Here is a 20,915-nt window from a genome sequence, read left to right as displayed (position 1 = left end):
CAGGCTTCTTGCTGCCTTGGCCTGGTTTCAGAACAGTCCCTCACTAATTTTTCCATTCTCCTAGTGATGGAGAGTAGAGAGGAAAGGAATGAAAGCCTCCTCATTCCCCTTGTCATATAACAGCATGCCCTTCTCTGCCAACTCAGTGCATAAGGAGCTTTATAGTAATTAGGCCAAAGAAAAGCTTTGCAGATGGCTGTCGCTCCTTCTGCCCAGCCACCCTCCCATCCTCCCTCCCTCGTTTCTCCCTTCAGTCACCATTCCTGCAAAGCAGAAAATACTGGACAGTACCTGAAACGAGTTCTCCTATTTGGTGTACCACCGGCAGAGCCAGCCCGGCCTGAACTCTCCAGTTGTAGCTGCTGGTCCCTGGCACAGCTGCTGCTGCTGCCGCCGTTCCCTGAACGCGGCCTCCGGACATGAATTTTAACTTTGTGGAGGTTGTAGCAAGAGGGTGGAGGGTTAGATAAAGCTTTATAGCATCTCACCATTTCCCTGTGTGCAGATCTGGTCCCTGCAGGGTGTTTGACTGACACATCGTCAGGGTGACGGTTGTTGCAAGGCTCAGTCTTTTTCTCTACCTCTCTTTCCTTTGCTTGCTCCGGCACAGGAGAGAGGACACGGCGTCACAGTTCCTAATTCCCCCGCTGGTTTGTCTCTGGATTCCCCCTCTGTTTCCCACTTGAATCTCTGCTACGAGGGTTGCAGCTATTGCAAACAAACAGGCATTGTGTCATATTTCAACATCCCACTATAAAGCCGACTCTGCACAAGATAAAAACGAGCTGTCCATATAAGCAGTCCTTGCTCCTTGCTAGTCAGGGTGGCCATTGAAACTCAAATCTCCAAAAAACACCCCGCGGTCCCAGGCTGCTGGGCAGCGATGCACTACAGTCAGCTGAGCAGCCAGCTGGCCTCGCACAGTAACCCCAGAGCCTGTCTGAATCCGAGGCTGGGAGGAGGATGGGGCGGAGAAGAGGAGGAGATAACTCCCAGCTTCAATTCTGCAGTGCAGCAGCTGCCGCTGAAAGAGTTCTGGACTGCTGGGCACCAAAAATCCTTTCCTGCTCTCCATGTCCAGCTTGGAAAGAAGAAAACAGAAAGGAAAGGAACGTCCTTCTATTTTATAACCCTGGCCAGACACAAACATCCATCTCCTGAAGTCTCTTTCCATCTCAAGACTCACGTAGGGAGCAGGTAAAGGACATTCTTCTACAAATACCCAGATACATAAGCCAGGTTTAGGGTCAGCTTGAGAATCGTGTTAACGTGTCTATTATGTGACTCTCAGTGCTGTCACAGGTTTTACTCTTGCAGAGCCAAAATACAAAACATGAGTAAAGGAAGCTGGTTTGGTTTTGTTTTTTTAAAGACAAAAGGCTGCAGTATTTCTATCTGAGCATTTTGAGTATACATAGGGAGAAACTTCCCTCTCTGACCCGGCAGATCACAATCTCAAACAGATTTTCTGCATCTGGATTGTTAAGGGAGCTTGAAACCAGACCCCTGGTTCAGAAAGTGGAAGTCTGTTAGCTACCTCTCACCTCAAGATTAAACCAAATACCCAGAACAATTTAGGGGCTAACTCTCTAGTGGCTACCCATTTCACTTATGTTTTCTGTTAAAGTCTGGGTTTTTTTTTAAAAAAAAAAAAAAAAAAGAATTCCTTGTTTCCAAAGCTCTCTGAACACCATGAAAGCCGTATGCCTAATAGAGTAGGATCAAAAAGAGCACTGGTGCTCTGATGTGAGGGAGAAAGCTGTATTGTATTAGGGATAAGGCAGAAGTGGGAGGGCCAGAAGGAAAAGCTGGAATTAACTAGCTAATGGCATCCCACTCAGGCCTCAAAATGAAAATATTCTAGCAAGAATTGTGTATTTTGATTGGCCTTCAACTCCAAATATTACAGATATTCCCTAGAAACACCTCTTAAGTTCCTGCATTAGAGTATTTTTTTCAGGAAGAAAACTGCCATATGGTATTCTGTATCTCAGGAAGTTCCAAGACCTGTGTGCATGTTGTTGTTTAAGCTGAATTTTAACAATTTTGTATTAAAAAAACCAAAAGCAGTTAATTGGAAAGAGGTAAATTTAAGATCAGTTAAAAGCACTGAAACATACTCCTTCCTCCCTGAGCCCTGTGCCAACTTTTTTTGTTTTCCTATTTAAAATAGCATTCAGTCTTTCTCTGGCTGGCACAAGCAACTCCTACACAACAAAAATGAAGCCATCTGTACAGCTAAACGATGAAAGCAGTTACCCAAAATCCCATCAAAATTCAAAAGAAAAGCAACAAGGAGCAGAGGGGAGCTATTTCTCTTGATTTACCAGGAACGTTAGAAATTACTGCCCTTAAATAATAATTTTAAATAGAAACAAGCTAAATTGACAACATCATTTCAAAAGGCACTTCATCAGACCAAGATGAAAATCATTTCACGCTGAACACGCATCTTCACGAAACTGTGGAGTTGGTTGGCCGGGTTGGTTGGGCGCTGGTGAGGCCAGGCAGGAGCGGGCAGGGTTCCCCAGCGCAGCCTGCCCTTCGCCCGGGCGGCTCCGTGCCCCGCTCCCACGGCCAGGCTGGCACCCGGCTGGCACCCCGCTCCCGGGCTGGGCTCCTCCTCGGAGACCTTCACCTACGCATGACTTTGCAGAAAGACAGCAGAGCAAACAGAAGTCTTATCTACATTTTCTTCAGTGCTCTTCCCTGAAGGATAAGGGAGGTAAACCCACAAGCCCTCTCAGTAGAAATTCAATCTTATCCCCCAAAACATTTTCAACTATTATATTCTAGATTGAACAAGCCTGATTCGGTGAAAGCATGGAACAACTTAAATAGCTCACCTGCTCCCTAAAAACACATGGACATTAAGATGTTCTACAGCCCAATGCAGTGGGAACTACCACCCTTCAGTTCAAAAAAATGTGGTGCAAGAGATTCCTTGAGGTAGAAGGGGGAAATATTGGTGTTAAAAGCTTTTTTTCTTCTACCTTTTCAAAAAACTGAGTTCCAATGAGTAAGAAGACCTGTGTTTTTTCTCAAGTTCTGTTCTACTGACCTGATTACATTCACTAAGATGCAAATACCTGAGTCCTGCTTAGTCTGTGGTAAGCTGCCATCCCTGTTGCAGCTGCCCCAGAAGCAACGTATAATTCCTACAGTGTAAGGAGGCTGAAATGAAAAATCCACCCTGAGTTTACCCACTTTCCACGGGGAAAGGAACAAGAACTGGTGATCAACCAGCTCATGACAGAGGGACTCATATAATGGCATCTCAATAGCTGGGCTTCTTGGGGTGCAGGCAGTGCCACAAAGCCTGTGTTATCAACTTAGACAAGAACCTTATGATTGTTGGTTTGTAGGAGGTTGGACATCAGTACCAAACTCTCCCACCTGCCTGAACCCACCCAGAATCCACATTAGGTAAATAAAATAAGCAGTTCCCAGCAGGTATAGATCCCTAGAGAATTATTATCTAATAGAGAACTGCTAATCTGCCAGCCACGCAACACCACTCTGCTCTGTCAGCTCAATTAAGTGTCAAATCCAGTGACCCTGCTTAATTGTCATTACTACCTCAAGCCCTTCCCTCAAGTTTTAAAAAAACAATACAGCGAGGCATTTGCAAGAAAGACTAATATGCAACTGAACCTTCAAACCTGCAGTCTCAGTTTTAAATCGTAAGCATGAATCATTAGGCTTGGAATGCGCTAGTGAGTGCTCAAAGCCCTCTGGTCACACTTTCTACATTTGGTAACAGAACTACTGTTTAAAAAATGCACCGTATGCATCCAGCTGAGGTATTCCACTGAAGAGCCAGCAAAAATAAGGTCTTGAAATCAGGGGAGAGGTACTGGGTGACCGTTCATTAAAGGTTCCATTCCTCTCCCAGCAGCATCTGTTTAGTTTCAGACACGTAATACCCCTGCTCCCACCCAACCTTCTCCGGAGCCAGCCCAGCAAGAGAAAGCCTCGAAGCTCCCCACCCACCCAGGAGCCGCTCAGCTCTGCGGGCACAGCGGAACTGCGCTCCCGGTGCTGGGGACCCCCGAGCGCAGCGCCCGCAGAGCTCTGCCCCCCCCGCCCGGCCGCGCCGCTCTCCGCAGGTCCGGGGGGTGCTGGCCAAGGAGCCGCACTGCCCTCGGCATCCTCCCTGAATTTCTAAAGTTCTTTACTTTTCATAGGAAGACACCTTTCTATATGTTTTTTTCTTTATTAAGATAAAACTTCTGATGGTTTCCCCCTAATTTTACATCGTGGTTTTAGCTGCATTCTATAAATGGGGGGGGGGGGGGAGAAAGAGTGGTGTTTTCGGCTAGCCATAAAAGGTTGGGTGGTTTTTTTAGACTTAAACCTGAATTCTGTGCAAAAAGCCTGTTGCACATTCTCAAAGATCTCTTCTGTGAAGCAAGGAAAAAAAGTTTTATTTACTTTCGCAAAGTGACATGAAAACTGATGACACCCAAAACACACTGTATTATTTTAGTATTTTGCGGTAACATTTTCCATTTCACGTTTAAAAAAACCCCGTATTTTAGCTGAAGGTATCTGCAGAACAAGCCCTCTGTTCTGTGAGGGGTCGGTAACGGCAGCGTTAACCGCGTTCCATCCTCCCAGCCGAGCCGGGCCCGCCGGCCGCGGAACAAAGCCCCGGCGGCTCCTCCGCCCCCCCCCCGCGGGTGCTGCGCGCAGGGAGCTCACGGCGGGACTCTGAACTCCGATAACGCCGGTCCGAGAGGCTGGTTTTGTTTAAATCTACTAAGCGATTACTCATGAGAGAGCCGAGACTTTGGAACATCTCTCGTGAAACTTCCAGCAAGCCAAGGACCAACGACTCCTCGCCCCCGGCCCCCCCAGCCCTTACCTGAGGGCGCCCTGCGCGCCCGCCTCCTCGCCCTCGCCCACCGGGACGCGGTGCCGACCCGCCCTTCGAGGCAGTTTTCAGACACGTGAATAAAGCAGCGGGTTGCACCCCCCCCGCCGGCCAAGCCCCGCTCGTGCAGCGCCGGGCTGGCGGGCTCCTCCGCACCCCCCCCCCCGCCAGGCCCTCACCTACCTCCCGGCGGTGGCACGGCCCGCCCGAGCAAGGGGACACCGCCGGCCCCGCGGCCGCTCCCGCTCGCTCCCCGCCGCTCCCGGTGCCGGTCCTCGCCTTAAGGAAGCGGCGCGGGGCGGGCGGCCCTCCCCCCCTCGCCTCCCAGCCACTGGCGCTCCAAGGCGGCGGCTGCCTTCCCGCAGGGCCCCGGCCCCTTCGGAGGAGGAGCCAGGGCACGAGAAACGAAAAGGAAGAGAAACCGGAGGGGACCGGAACACGGCGGCAACGTTGTCTCGCCCAGCCGCGGCCCGGCAGCCCCCCGGGGCGGGGAGGGGAGGGGGGTGGTGCTGTCCCGCAGCCCCCCGGGCCGGGCCTGGGCCGCTCGGCGGGAGAAGGGCTCGGCCTAGGGAGGCACGGCCCAACTTGCCGGGGGACTGCGCTGCCCACGGGGGTGTCTGGGTGCGGTAACGGAGCCCGACACACGCGTTTTCGGCCACAGCAAGGAAGTGCACTGCAGCCTCCTTGCTGCTCCTGAAACCCCGGAGAAACTGCTCCCTCATCCCAGCACGATGCTCAGAAAGGTGTATGGTATGAGAGAGAACGGACTGACATAGTCAAAGCGCCGTCTCGCCGCTCAGATTAAATGCTGATTGTACTCACTTCAAGTTTCCAGGACAGCTGAGAAACACATTTACACCGTTACACCCTTCACACGTTCTGATCTTGTTGAAATTCCACCGCTTTTAACATTTTGTGACCATCTGTCACATGCATTGGCCCATTCTACAAGAATTTTTTTTGTAATTGCATGTTTGCTCAAACAAAACTCCAAACATCAGGACATGGGAGCAACAATGAAGAATAGGAAACAAACCCAACTGGAGATCATGCTTCATTCTTCCAAAATTGGATTAAAGAAATAGTAATCAGAGATTTTTCCATTATTAGCTCTTTTCTGAACTTGATACACACCTCTTAGCATAACACTCTCTGTCTCCTCTGGGCCAAGAAAAGCACCTTCTGTATTGTACTGCCAAAATAGCATCCAGTATCCTCTGTTACACAAATACAAGCCGTTTTCAATATCAATAGGAAAGACTGTGTTGTTCTTACCTCTGAGAATCAAGATCCTAAACCTATACTCAAGCAGTTCCCCACTGTATTAAGCTGTTTTTAAAAACTGTGGCCCATGACAATAAGCTGAGGTTTGAACAGGACAGAACCGTGTATTAATCTGTCATCGATAGCAGATGTCACTGCAGCTCACTTCCTTTAAAGGTTCACTGTTTTTCCTGGTGCACGTCACCCCAACACACACTGCTTTTTGCTTACACAAACCAGAACAAACTGTGGAAGCAAAGGACAGCTACAAGAAGTTCCTCTCTCTAGAGAAATACTCGTGTTCGTCTGGTCTCCCTTCATCCAAACTCAACCTTTGGCCAAGGTTTCCCATAGGAATTCTTGGATGCTATAGCAACGCTGCCCCAGTGCCCAGGTGAGAAGGGGCGAAATGCCCCTCGTTAGCATATGAATGGCTGCTGTGCATGCAGATCCCAGCCAGGAAACGTCTGTGCCGGCAAGGATTTGAACAATAAGCTTCCATCCATCTGATAAATATCTACCTGTCTCCCTCCAAGCTCTCTGCTTTACCTCATCTAATTAAATGAAAGCTGATCCTCACTGGTATTCACAGCAGGAGACACACTAAGGCGTTAATCAGCTCAAGCTATTAGCTACATAATGTCTCTAAGAAAATCATAGGAAGAAAAGATCTATGCTAAAGAAACAATAGTTTTGTCTTTCCCTATGAGAAAACTTAAGGGACACTTGTCTTAAACCAGATTAATCCCTCCCCCCATTCTTTATGGAGCTTGAGCAAAGCAAAACCATATAGGTGGATACTCAATTTTTAAGTCAATCAAAACCTGCACGCTTCTGTGACGATACCGGTATCTACCTCTGCAATGGGGAGAGATTCCCTGCCTGCATCGCATGATGCTGATCACCTATTTCATACCTCTCTTCTGCTCAGAAGCAGGGGGATCTGCCTCACACACGGAGCCCTCGGGTGGAAGATGGCACATGTTCGCACACGAACACGAGGTTGGTATTGTGCAGTCAGAACTGTGTAGCAGCAGGCTCGGCAGTGAGGGCACGTGCAGCAGTTTCTTGTTCTATATTCCTCTTTCAAAGCCCATTCAATCGAACTTGGTCACTTTGGGCCTATGCAAAGGCTCATTCTGCTCTAAAAACAAGACTACGCCCCTCTTTTCCACACTCCTAAGTGTGCTTCCAGGGATGCAAAAACCAGAATAATGACAAATGATAGGTCAGCAAAACCCACTCCACTTTCCAACAAAAAGGAACAATGCAGCTCTTATTTTTCTTGAATCCTTCATTGTTTGGAATATTTCTTGCAATGTCTGAACAAAGTTTCTCCTTTTCCTCCTAACTGTCAAGCTTCCTTTCCCTCCCACAGAAGCATTCAACAGAACTTAAGCAAATCAGGAAGGACTAGGAAAGACCTCGCTAGTGTCTACTACTAGTATCTGCGGCATTTGGAGCCCTGCTTATCAGTTTGAAATTCTTTGTGTGATTCCCCACTGCAAAAACCAAATCCTTTAAAACTCTTTCATCAAAAGCAATACTTGTAGCTTCACCAAATAATAACCATCAAATAATAACAAACCAGCATATCAGTATACTGAAAGAAAGCAAATTTAACAAGGGAATTACCCTATTTCACACCTAAAAGTATGAACAATAAGCAAAAAAAAATTGGTTTTGAGTATCAAAACTGAATTGACATTGTCTTATTAAATAAATACTCCATGGACACTTACCAGTTCTTTTATCTTTAATCAGAACATAAAACCTGTTCAAAATAAGCCTCAACGGGAAAAGAACATATAGAAGACATTTACAGACAGACTCCTCAGGAGCTATCACAGCCTAAACTGTCTGGATCATGTCTGACTTGGGTCACTAGTGAAAATGAATTTAGGGATTGCAGCCCAGTCCCCCACAGGCATGTGGCCAAACCCCTCACAAACCGGCTGTGTGCTCAGGAATGCAAAGAAAGGGGATGCTAAAGGTCATACTGAAGCATCTTACACAAACCTACAATCCCAGAATTTTTAACTCCTTACCTTCAGAAATGGCACTGAAGCAGGCACTCACCTGGCTGTTCCGAAGAACACCATGTATACTTTACCCCGTCTAACATGGAGTTGTACAATATATTTAGTATTTTAAAGGAGATACAGCAGCTACAGGAAGTTATGAAGTATGTCTTACTTCAATGGTGCAATGGATATTTGACTTATGAATCTGATACACATACTGTAATTCCACAATAATTTCTAAACTCCTTAGAATCCAGAAGGAAAAGGCAAAAATCCCTCAGGATGAGCAAGATCCATTACAGACCTAGGTGTTACCTATGAAAAAAAGGTCTTGCAGGTAAAACAGGTAGATTTTTATTAACTAGGTATTAATTCTGTCTCAGCTTCCTTGTAAAGTATATAAAGCATGAAAGCATAGAGGAAGTAACTAAAGTGCCAAAGTAGCACAGATCAAGCAGCTAGTGAGAAGATAAGCCCTACAACTTCTGCACAAGCTGTACCCATAGCTAGAGCTACTAGGACAAAAAAAAAAAACCCTCAGCACTGAATGTTTTTTCTAATTTTATAATATGTAATTTTAGTCTTGTCTACTTTGATTTCTGTATTTAACTGTGTAAATTGCATAATGTGCTTAATCTGGTACCTTGCAACGCAAGGTGGGGAAAATGAGAAAATGCATCGCACTACACAGAGCCACAGCCCCATCACTTACTGCAGACACATGCCTTACGCTCCCTCAGGAGTGCAAGTGGGCAGTAGGTTGAAGATGAGTCTGCATCGTGCCTTGGCAGTGATGAAGGCCAGCAGCATAGAGGAGCAGAAGCCAAGGGAAAGCCATTCCCTTTTGCTTTGTACCTGTTAGACCACATCTGGAATACTGCGTCCAGTTTTCTTAGGATCAGGGAAGACACTGATAGACTTGAGCATGTTCAGTGAAAGGCCAGCAGCGTGGTCAAAGGGTTGCAGCATGTGGCCTGTGAGGATGGGCTAAGGGTATAGAACTAGTTTAGCCTGGAGAAAACTTAGGAGGGAGCTACAACAGCCTTCCAACATCCAAGAAGAGGTTACTGAGAAGGTGGAACCAGGCTTTTTACTGAGGGAGTTGGAGAGACACACCCATAAATTGAAACAGAGGAGGTTCTAACTGGATGTAAGGAAAATATTTTTCACTACAAGGATAATTAAGCAGTGGAACAGGCTGCCCAGAGACACAGTGGAATCTGTCCTTGGAAATTTTTAAGACCCAAGTGGACAAAGCCCTGAGTAACCTGGTCTGAATTCAGTGTTGGCCCTCCTTTAAGCAGGAGGGTGGACTACATGACTTCGATCTGAATGATTCAATGCCTACCAAACATCTTTATATTCAAAATACATAATACAATCACTTGATTAACTCTACCTCCAATTTGACAAGTATTTCTAAAAAAAATCAAGTGTCAGCCTTACTAAAAGATGGAGGAGACGCCAGCAGTTCCTAATGCATCATTACATTGACTTCAGCCAAAATTATATTACTTAAGTGACAGAAACTTTAGCTCCATGATTTGTCAAAAATGCATTGGCAGTAGAGGACAAATGAAACATTCCCGTGTTGGAATGAAAGCAAAGGAGCTTTGCAGCACATTTGGCAGAAGCAAAATTGCCCCAAGTTTCTTACCTCCCACTCACTTGCAAGCTTCACAGGCACCTCTATGCCCCTCTTCTCCAGCTGTTCCAACTTGTAATCCTCATATTTTTTGTATCCTGCGTATCCCCCACCTGTAGCTACCAGAACATGGAAGGGGCGCAGGCGAAAGACTTGCCCTAATGGAGCAGTATGAAGCTTCTTCCTGTCTGTAATGAAAAAAAAAACAACCCAGACTTCAGGAAAGAGAACAACTACACGGTAAAGAAAAAGCTGTTATGTGCTTAGGCAATGAAAATGTAATCAGGAATGTGTGACACAGAAGTTATGTATAGATGCTCCTAAGTACTCCAGTTACTGCAGCTTACCAGTTACTGAAACTCAGCTGACGAACACTAACTGGCCATCTGTGTTTTTAACCTCATCCCCTACCCCCCCACCCCACATCCCTTCAACATTCTTCCCCCAAAAACATATAAAATGAGCTCCCTGAAAACACCACGGAGAAATATATGAAATGAGCTGCCTGAAAGCACTCTTATGCTTTCCAACTATGAAATCTTCTTTGTTGTTACTATGCAGAATAACCAGTTGCTGGGGAACAATCTGTAGTACTGTGGAGCTTCATGCTTCTCAGCCATTAAAGCTTTCATTATAGTTAGGGAATCCCTAAATTGTACAGCTAACTGGAAGAGGGAAGGAAATGACGACCTGCTTTAGTGTAGGTCTGGTAAACAGGATAATAGCCACATTTCTGCTGTAATACAGGTCACCACACGAAAAAAAAAAAAAAAAAAGACACCTAGTATTAGTCAGTCTGAAGGTTCTCAGCAATGAGCATAAGTCACTACCGGACAGAGAAAATGCCCAAAGGAACCAACTCTCGAATACTGATTGGTGTCATTTCCACAACAATCATTAACATGGATGAGCCAGAATCAAAAACAATGGGCTATCTCTTGTTCCATCAGTATCAGGTTTAGGGTTTGACTATGAAAGGATACATTAACAGCATAACAAAGAATTCAGTAAACACCAAATCTATTTCTAGATTGCATTGAGACAAAGCATAATTGCTTAGCAGTCTGGGAAGCTTTAGTTCTAAGTAGTAGCCGATTAGCATTCTGCTATTCTTCATCCATGTTGCTGCAAAAAGATGCCCAATAAAAGTAATTCTTGCTCACGTTTTGTTTTACCAAAATAATGCTTTTGCTCATTTCTTTCCTACATATGTGATTTAAAACATTGTTTGAATTACATGTCCCAAAATACATCATAATATGAAAACAGCTTTATTCTTACTGAAAAAAATTATAGTATTTTCTGTGGGAAAAGAAAAAAACAACCAATAAACAAGGCAGGAACTACAGTTACAGTTAAGATTCTAGAAAATATTCTGCCCTCAAGAACAATGCTCAATAAAGGCAGGGATCATTTAGAACAGCTACATGTTTATAAAGAAAGACTTCTATTTATTTTGAATTTACAAAGACTCTACAACCTTTCAACTTTGCATCACTATTTCAACAGAACCGTCTGTACAGAGACCAACATACTCTTTAGCCCTAAAGCCTTTAACTCTCTTCCCACCACATCTTTGGTTCTAAGTTCGCAAAGCTGCTCAGCTATTTCACCAGAGCTTAGCAAATTCCCAAACCCCTCAGCGGGAACAGCTCTTTCTGGTTTGTATCCAGGGAGAGGTTGTTTCCACCTCAAGAGCCTGTACTGATTACACCAATATGAATGTTTCTCTTCCTGGGCTAGAGACCAAACCATTTGATGTTCCACAAGACACAGCAAACACAATTTAATTTGTTGATAAATGATTTGGAGAGTTGACTTTTCCCCATCTCCAGCATTAAACAGCACTTCTGTAACTGGTATCCAACACGTGATCATTGGCAAAGGCATCTAACACACCATTATTAAGCTTTTTTTACCCTGACAAAATAAAATTCCACAACTTCCAGACATGAAAGAAATTCACACAAGTTTACAAATTCCAAGATAAAAAGATTAGTTACTGATTTTGGCAACAAAACCAGGTTCAGGCAGTTGGCCCTGTTTGGAGATTTCAGCTGAACATCATGTTCTCTAATGATACTAATGATGCAGCTTTCTGGCAAGCAGCACGAGAATGTGAGGAAAGCTCATGTCTTGGCACATGAGCCCACAGAAACAAGTCCAGGACAAAAGGAAAAAGGTGTAGGACTTTCAACATATACTAATAACATGTTTTTAGATCTTTGAACCCTAAATTTGAACTCCTTATAGTTAAGGCTAACCTGTTTCAGATTTCTCTTAAACATTGAGTATATTCAGCAAATGAGAATAAAAAGAAAGTAACAATTTCCTCCTCTGGAACTGATGAAGACAACTCATTCCCTCAGAAACATTAAAAAATCCAGGATGAGAAAGCAGACTGCATAACTGAAGGCATGCTCTAGTCTATGCAATCAGATGCAATGATATAAATATTGCTTTGTTACTCTGACCTACTTACAAATTTCTTCTAGGAAAGGATACAAACACTTAGAGGAGGCCTTTATAAGGGGTAGTGATAAAACTAAAGAAGAGTTATCTTCTCTTCCTAATCATTTGCAAGTCATCTAGATTTAAACCCAAATCCAAATCTGAAATATCAATTGATTAGAAAATGGCTGGCTAAAAAGTTAATTGGTTCAAAACTCAAAGCTAACTTCAAATTACTTTTTCCTCCACGCGATCAACAATTTTGCATTATGCACCTCAGCTTCCTAGATATTTTTTTCTGCAGTGACTAACTTTGATTTCTAGACAACAGAGTTGTTGTTTCTATTTATCTGTGTATGCATATTTTTCAACAACGAAATATCCATATATGACATTCCAGATGAAGGATTTGGACAGGCAAGTTAACCCAAAGAAATGGTTATAGAAAATGGGATCAAGACCTCAGCTAGCAAGGAAACAAAAATTTAAGACTGTATGCAGTTGTTATACTAATATATGACAATGCATATGCTACAGCTCTACAAACAGGTATTTTTTTAAAATATATACAAACAATAATATTTGATCTTCACAGCATTACCCAGCTAGAGTAATTCCAAGTGCAAGCACCACTTTAATCAGGTCTTAAACATTTCATGTATACTACTTTGATTTCCTGATTTATTAAGATTACAAGTACAAATCGAAATATAAAAGGATATTTAAACCTTTTCTTTCTTACAAGCCTGTTAAACTGCTGAAGTCTGAATTCCTCAGACTTCTCAAGGTGAATAGCTGAGAAGAGCTGCACTACAAAGCAGGTAATACAGCTGAACATTTTCAACAAACTTCCACCTGGTTTGTGCTGTTACTTTCTTATTATCCATTATATATTAAGCTTGAAGTTGCCCTTCTCAGTCACTTCACATCTAACATTATTTGACTGGCTTTAATGTTGATGACGAGTATCATTTTAGCTGTCAGGCTCATTATTAATGACTGCTATTACAAAGATCTCTCAACCAACATCCAGGCAGACTCTTTCACATTATCATTGTGACACTGTCCAGCAAAAGAAAGATAGAAGCATCCCTGGCCTGCTGTGCTGCCCTGCTAGAAATGCACTAGAGCAACAGAACACTTAAAAAATGTTGGAGGACATGCAAAACCATTAAACTGATGTAAAAAAAGTTTCACGTTTCAAAACCAGGAAGAATGATACAATGTAGGTGTGGGAAGTACAGGGACTACTGGCTCAGCAAGTTCTTCAAAGTGTTTTTTTTTAATGTAAAAAACACTGTCCTAACATGAATCTCTCTGCTGAATTGTATTGTGTCTTTTAAAAAGTAATTTTTCAACTGTAGACTCCTCAGAAGTTAATTAAGAAAAATAAACCTACTGTTAATGGGTTTTCGTTAGCTGTACAGACATCATCTTCACAAGAAAAATTTCAGATGTTTTGAAAAGTTTAAAAGCTACATGTAAAGAGATTCTATTATATATGTTCTTCCCCAGAGTCCTTCTTCCTCTAGCACTTGTTATTAGTATCACAGCCTGATTATTTTTGCTTTGCAAAATATTCTACTTTCTTCAGTTGCTGAGAGTAGGGAGTGCAGAGAAACATGAAGTCCCTCATTTCACACACAGCTGACCTGAGGAAGCCAAGAAAGTGCCACTGTTGTTACATGACTAGCTTCTAGTTTACAGTATGTTGTTAAGGTGTACAAAAATGCTTGCAGGGAAAAAACTTGATTCATTAGTGTGCCAAGATGGCTCTAATATGAGAAAGGTGCATTTTGTATTGTATTTACATACAGTGAGGCATGTATTAAGGATGCAGAGCTGCCCAGCTATTGTAATGTTTAAACATATTAATAGCAAACCTGACAAAAAACATATATTGCCAAGGAAGATGGACAAAAATCCCAACATGAATTTTCCTTAGGAAAAATAAAATAAGTAGAAACATAGAAGCCATTCACTTTAATACCCTAGCTCCTTTTCTGTTGGCCCTGTTACAGTGTCCCAGTGAAAAGGACGATTGTCAAACTATCAAAGGAGCTTAAAAAAGGCAGATAACCTCCCTCAAAGGGGGTACATGAAAAGAGACCACTAGGGCAGCAGATGTCACAATGATAAAGCAAGCTGGTTACTTTCTCATAAACACATACAGGTATAGCACAGGGTTAGAGCAAACAAAAATAATGAGAAAAAAAAACAGAAAATAAACAATTGCATGGCCTATTAATATGCCCCAACAGAGGGGCCAACATTCCCCCAGATGGGATCAGCTCTGCCTTTCCAGTTTTAGCCAATACTTCTCTGGATACTATAGCATCTAAACTGCCGTCCAGATTTGTGTCTCTGCAAGGCTCCTCATACCTCTAAAATCATTGTGGAACAGATGGCACTTCCAAAAGGACAGAGAAGCAGCTTCCAACCACAGCTAGGGAAGCTATTTGTCTAAAATGCTCCTCTTGTTAAATGAAATTATTTGGGTTTTTTTTTAAATTTATTTTTATTGCTACAACATTTGCTATCCAAGTATTCCAAAACAGCTGAGAAACAATAACACCTTGTAAGGAATCTGATGAAATAGGTAAATAGACTTTTTTTACTATCTGGAAAACGTAACACCAAAGAAGTAAAGCATAATTTGTCTATGGAAATGCCATGAATCAAATAGGTCTCTGATGCTGGTACTCCCACTTCTGCTTTAATCTCAAGAACTTCATATTCACCAATATGTGACCGTAATTTGCCTGACTTTGAGTAACCCTGAATTTAAACACGCTGAGTAGATACAAGCCTTCACTTACCATTGAAAAATGTCCTAGAAGGTGGCTGCTTCCACAGGACTCCAGTTCTAAGACACAGGTTCTCGTGTATAAGGAAGTTATAACTAGTCAGCAAACTGCAAATAAAACAAACAAGAAGCAGCTGCTTAAGTACAAATGTAAGCAGTTCAATGTAGTGACAATCTTCTCTTCAGAAGCTGAACAACAGAGGGACAAGTTTCCTTGAAATATCATAAAATTTCCACTGAGCCTATTCCCTTCTGGCCTACTCCTTCCCTAAAAAAACAAAAAACCCAATCCAACTGCTCCTAAAGATATTTAATGTTGTATCTATTTTATCTTTTCTTTTTCTTAACAAATATTGACACAAGTTCCTCTTGAGCTTAATTCTATTGTAACGATGATACTCTTTGGAGTATTGTATGTGCTGATCTTGGCAATAGCCCTTTTTTGGGCAACTAGTTATGTTGTCATTATGTCATCTTGGCCTGTTTGGAGTTCTAAAATGTTTGCGATGGTGAATACAACCTAAGTCTTTTTTAAAAGCAAGCTAATATAATCTAATTTCATCTTGGTTTATGCACTGCCCTGGCCTACATGTTTAGTAACTTTTTACTTTTTCTTTTTTTTTAAATAAGTGATTCTAGAACAGATGAGAGTTACTACTCTCTAAATCTGCTTCCAATTTAACATAGACCACTTTTATTCAACAGCATGCAAACAACTCCTTTAAGGTCACTATATTACTTGTATTTTGCCGGGGAAAACAAAAATGTTTAAAACAGGATTGTTTTACCTACAAGGAAAGTAGGTAGCACAAACACTGTTATCTTCTGTAACAACACAGCTAACATGTATTTACTTCCATCCAAAGGTAATGTTTATAATGGGCAAAGTTGAATTCAGCCATGCTGATCAAAACAAACTCTGCTTGCAAATGTAGCAGTAAATTTTGTAATGATTGTTTTAGCATTTAGTATTATTCCATCTTCACCAGGCTGCTACACAGGTGTGTCATTTAGGGAACCTCCTACAACAGCAACTGTCTTAAGAGACACTTATAAATTCAGTTTACGTATTTCCTTCCTCACCACGCTGGTGGGAGGAGTATATAGAAAGAAAAGTTATGGACTCTATGAAGAAGTAATGTCATTTATTAGACCAACTGGTATAGCTGGAAAAGTACAAAGGCTGCCAGGCACAGAAGCTCTTCTTTAGAATTTGTCTTACCACTTTGTGCACTGGTGAACTGTGAGTGGTTCCGCCACTCTGAAAACACATTAAAATACCTGTAACTGTCCAACACAGGGAAAAGGTTCAACCAGGATTTTTCATCTGTTTAATACAAAATATTTCATTTCATGTTTCTAATAAATCTGAGAAGAATCCATCCAATTGTACAAGAACTATTTCTGTTCAAAGTCTGTAAATAAGCACATTTAGTCCTTGATGTCATGGCAACACCACATCCTGCTGTTAGTCAGGTTCCCAGGCCCAAGCCAGGGCAGGTGAGGGGCAGTGCTCTCACACCAACAGGCTCAGCTCAGGCCCTTTGGAAGAACCAGGTCTGGCAGGTCTTGGGCAACCCACTCATTCCCAGGATGCAAATGCCACAGCTGGGATGTCTTCATTTGGCCCTCTGACCTTTCATCTCCTCTTAATCAGATACACATCGAGTACAGAATTACTTCATTAGCTTACAAGCTATTGCATCATTTAGGACGATTCAATCAGAGGAAATGATTATTAAGAATTTTAAGAATTCATTTCAGGTGTCTACTGAGTTACATATAGACATTATCTCTTTATTTAGAAGAAGAATCTACAAATAACAGATTTCTTGTCTAGAAATCACATAGTGATACTAGTAAACACTTGCTAACAGTATTTTAATGTCAGCCAAGGATAAATAGCTATAGTTTTCACTTATCCCCATAACATGGTATCAGTAATATTTCACTCTGCCCTTCAGCTTCCTGGTCTCTATTAAAACCACTGTATTAACCCAAAGGTGACAGGACAGTCCCTCACCAAAACATAGATTCCTGTAACCAGATGCTAAACATGCCACACTGCTGCATCATCTCCCAGGATATTATTTCCTTAGCAAGACAGAAAAAACATCCCACGCTGCTGCAGAACCTGTATGTTTTACAAAGCTACATGCTGTAATTTTATCATGAACAATGAGGTCAGCTGATCCGCATGGGTCATACACCAGACCTACACTTATTTGCAGTATTACAAGGCCTGCTTTACAACATTTTAAAACATCTGGGATAAAAGGAGTGCTTGCCCATCAGTAAGCTGGGAGCCTGTGGGGTCCGTCTAAAGGATTAAAAAAATCTAAGAACAGTTAGCATTAGACTTAAATTTACCAGAAAACTTTTAGAACCCTACAAAATCAGGGGGAAAAAAAATATTAAAAGTCAGGTACAGCCTAAAGCACTAGTATTCTCAAAACATGTATTAGTCTTGATACATAATAACCCCCCCAAAAAAAAAGCACAGCCAGAACAAAACTTGCTGGCTTCACAGAAGCATCTAGGAGCTGTTCATGTTGCCAAGGTAGGGCAGGGCACACCGAGACTTGGTACTTCAGCAGACAGATCATCAGAGAGGAAGGACGCAACAATTAACCGCAGACCCTAGGCTCTTACCAAAATTGGTTTTGGTGTCCAACATAGGAAAACCAGTCTCCTCCTTACTCTGAAATCTGTCTGAAAATGGGTAAAGGTGACAAGACTAAATAGTTTACTGTCAGCCTTCCCTTCCCTGCTCCTGACAGCCTGACCTTGATGGGTACAAGTGTATAGGAGAGCGTTGGCCTCCTGCCTCTGCCACCCGACTGGAGGTTGTTGGAGCAGGAACTGCCAGGATCCCACATTAACTTCAGCCCCTCGGTGACTTCAGCCATCGTGGGGCGAGGGACAACACTCCGCTGCCGGGCACTGAGGCCGGACGGTAACAGTGCACTCTGCACACGAGGTGTTTTCTCTAGGTTTTGAGAGAGAAGGTGGAGTAAGGGGACTGTGTGTTCTGTTTAAGAACGCAGAATTACGTCCTAGAAACGGTATTCTTCAAACTGTTGCATTGCTATGGAAAGCATAAGCTTTAAGAGCGTATCTCCTGTAAAGGCCTGCTGGGTCCCCTGAGAGGTGCTTCTCCTCCCAGCCAGTCCTTCCCTGGGGCATTACATAACCTTTAGGGGCTGTAGCTGCCCCCATCTACCAGTTTCTGCTAAATACTTACGCAGTGACAACTACAGACTATGAAACTGGGTTAAAATTATACAAGGCCACACGCTTTTCTTTCTTAAAACGTGTAAAACCTTCATCATTCTTTCCAGTTTGGAGAACGAGGACAAGACTCCTCACACATGCCCCGGCAACAGGGCCGAGTCACCAGAAACAACCGCGTTTTCACCCCGGCCGGGAAATGTCAGCGAGCGAGGCAGCAGGAGAGGAGGGGGCGGCTGCGGCCCCCGACCGGGGGAGGCCGGGCCACCGCCCGGCTCCGCCTCACGCCCCCCACCCCCGGGGTGCCGGCTGTTAGACAGCGGCTTTGCCCGCAGCTCCGCTGGGGCCTGACAGCCCCAGCCCCAGCGCCCTCGCCGCCGGGCAGCCCGGTGCGGTGCATTGCGGTGCTGTCCCGCCTGCCGCGCCCGTACCTGCTCCGCCACAGCACGGCCACGCCGCCTCGCGCCACGGCCGCCGCCATCTTCCCTCGCCGCCGCCGCCGGCGCCTCTGCTGCGTCCCGCGCGTGAGGGCGGGAGACGGCCGGGGGGCGGGGCCAGGCGGCGGCGGGCGGGGTCGGCGCGGCTGAGGGAGGGTGGTGTGAGGGGGCCGGTACCTGAGGGGAATGCGGTGTGTAGGGACGGGACCGCTCCTCAAGGGAGATAGGGAATGGGGACACGGGTACGAGGCTGTTCCCCAAAGGGGGATGTGGTATGTGGTGAGGGCTGTTCTCTGGGAGAACGTGGTGGGGGGACAGGGCCACCCCTGAGGGGACATGATGTGGGCACAGGGCCGTTTCCCCGGGGATGTAGTGTGGGGACGGGGTGGTCCCTGAGGGATGGGGACAAGGCAGCTCCACAAAGCGGGTATGGTATCAGGACAAAGCTGTTGCCCAAAGCGAGGTATGGTTTGAGGAGAAGACTGCTTCTTGGGCAGCTGAGGATGAGACGGTTGGGGTTCAGCTGCTTCTCAGTGTTGCTGTTGAGGGGCAGGTAAGTCCTTGACCACAGATATGGCAGCACCAGGGGTGTCAGGGCAGGGATTTTACAGAAGGGGGACATAACACGGGACAGATGCAATGCTGTTCCTGCAAGTGAGCTGTCAGCCAGGTAGTGCAGTAACATCTATTCCTACTCTGGTGTCCCTTGCCTAGATCCTAGCAGCACCGAGGGGATTTCATAGAGATTATTTGGTTTCCACCCTTTTAGATGCATCCCTAGGTAGATGCATAGATGGTACATTACTGGGAAGTAGCTTGCTACCATTTTCTGACAGTGGTAGGGAAGTAGTTTCATAGGGTTAATCAGTAGGAAAAGAATTCCAGAGTCCCGTTGACGTGTCTCTGCATCCTCAGTGGTTTAGGACACCGTCCTCTTGGCAGACCTGATTACTTTACATTTGTAATTAATGGTTGTTTTCCCCACCACGCCTAAATGAAGTCTACAACATCTTCACGTCATTCTGCTTTTTTCGCAGCAGCACAGTATCTGTAAAGTATCTTCGAAGTGTACAGGAAAGCCTTTTATTTTTAAATATGTAAAACTTGAGCGGAGATCCAGATGCAGCCCTCATGTAATAGTAATTCTACTAGCTGACTGAGTTGCTGGGATGTACATAATGGCAGGATTGACAGGAAGTAAAACCTGAAAGAAGGTGGGATTTGATCCTGTTAGGCGCTTTGCTAGGGGCATTGCGAGAGCCCTTAGCTTTGATGTGTAACTGCACCCTGCTGGTGGGCCTGACGGACACGTTTCCCCAGAAGTGATTCAGCAGTGATTCAGAGGTTAAGGTGTAGTTAAATGAAACACACTTGTTTGTAGTGTATATTAATTGACATCGACTGAACTGATTAATGATCTGTCCTGATCTAATCTTTCTCCCTGCAATTAAAAGGAAATATGTGTACCTTTAACTATTTTAAAATTACTTTTCTCATGTCTTTTGTTCTTACATTTCTGGAAGTTTTTTTAACATCTGATAATATATTGTATCAAAAGATTATACAGACTGCTCTCACTGGGGAATAAAACATACTTCCCAAGGGGTACCGAGCTGTGCTAGACCAGTGCAGGTGAGCCAAGTCGAAGGGTGGATTAATACCACAGTTGTTCTCTTAGCAAGTAAGAGAAGGGAGATCTTACAGCTTGAGAACATTTTTTCAGGGAGTGCAGCAAGGAGTGAGAAATGTAACTCCTGCGACTGGATTAGTGGGGAACGTAACACCTCAACAGATGCTGCAGATCTAGTGAGGGAACTTACGAAACACAGAGACAAGCAATGGAATCCGTGTATGTGAATGTGAAAGAAGCAAGTGGGGAATAAGGACGTGAATCCCTAGGGAAGAGTACATAAGGCAACAAAAGAAATCTGGGAGAAGTATTGGCAAAAATACATAAGGCAGAGAAAGTACCAAGAAAATCCAGAAGATGAAGAATGAAAACAAAACTAGGAAAAAGACTTTCTTTCTCCAGGACTCTTGGAATAGTTAATTCTTTCCTGAACAGGAAAGATGAAGCCATATTAGCAGTATTTTATGCATCATCAGATCAGTTCAGTATGCACACTTCTGCTTTTATATATATATGCATATGTGTATATATATAAGTATGTATTTTTTTTTC

At 43.9% G+C, this 20,915-nt stretch overlaps 1 protein-coding gene across 4 annotated transcripts in view; it reads right to left on the bottom strand.

Annotated features, from left to right (window-relative positions):
- PISD (phosphatidylserine decarboxylase) overlaps positions 1 to 18,794 on the bottom strand; it is a 29,572-nt gene extending 10,778 nt beyond the window's left edge. Inside the window, exons 1-3 of one of the 4 annotated variants that reach the window (XM_074844127.1) lie at positions 18,728 to 18,794; positions 15,079 to 15,173; positions 9,821 to 9,996 (exon numbers count right to left, since the gene is read on the bottom strand). In XM_074844127.1, coding sequence (XP_074700228.1) covers positions 9,821 to 9,996; positions 15,079 to 15,173; positions 18,728 to 18,777 — 321 coding nt within the window. In that variant the 5' untranslated portion in view covers positions 18,778 to 18,794. Of the gene's footprint in view, positions 1 to 291; positions 3,032 to 5,059; positions 5,184 to 9,820; positions 9,997 to 15,078; positions 15,174 to 18,727 lie in introns of those variants that run through there. The other 3 variants (XM_074844126.1, XM_074844125.1, XM_074844128.1) reach the window with 3 other exon arrangements.
- Between the last annotated feature and the right edge of the window lie 2,121 nt (positions 18,795 to 20,915).

This window comes from Strix aluco, chromosome 18, assembly GCF_031877795.1.
Source record: "Strix aluco isolate bStrAlu1 chromosome 18, bStrAlu1.hap1, whole genome shotgun sequence".
Lineage (NCBI taxonomy): Eukaryota > Metazoa > Chordata > Aves > Strigiformes > Strigidae > Strix > Strix aluco.
This window is presented reverse-complemented; position numbering and strand designations above follow the sequence as displayed.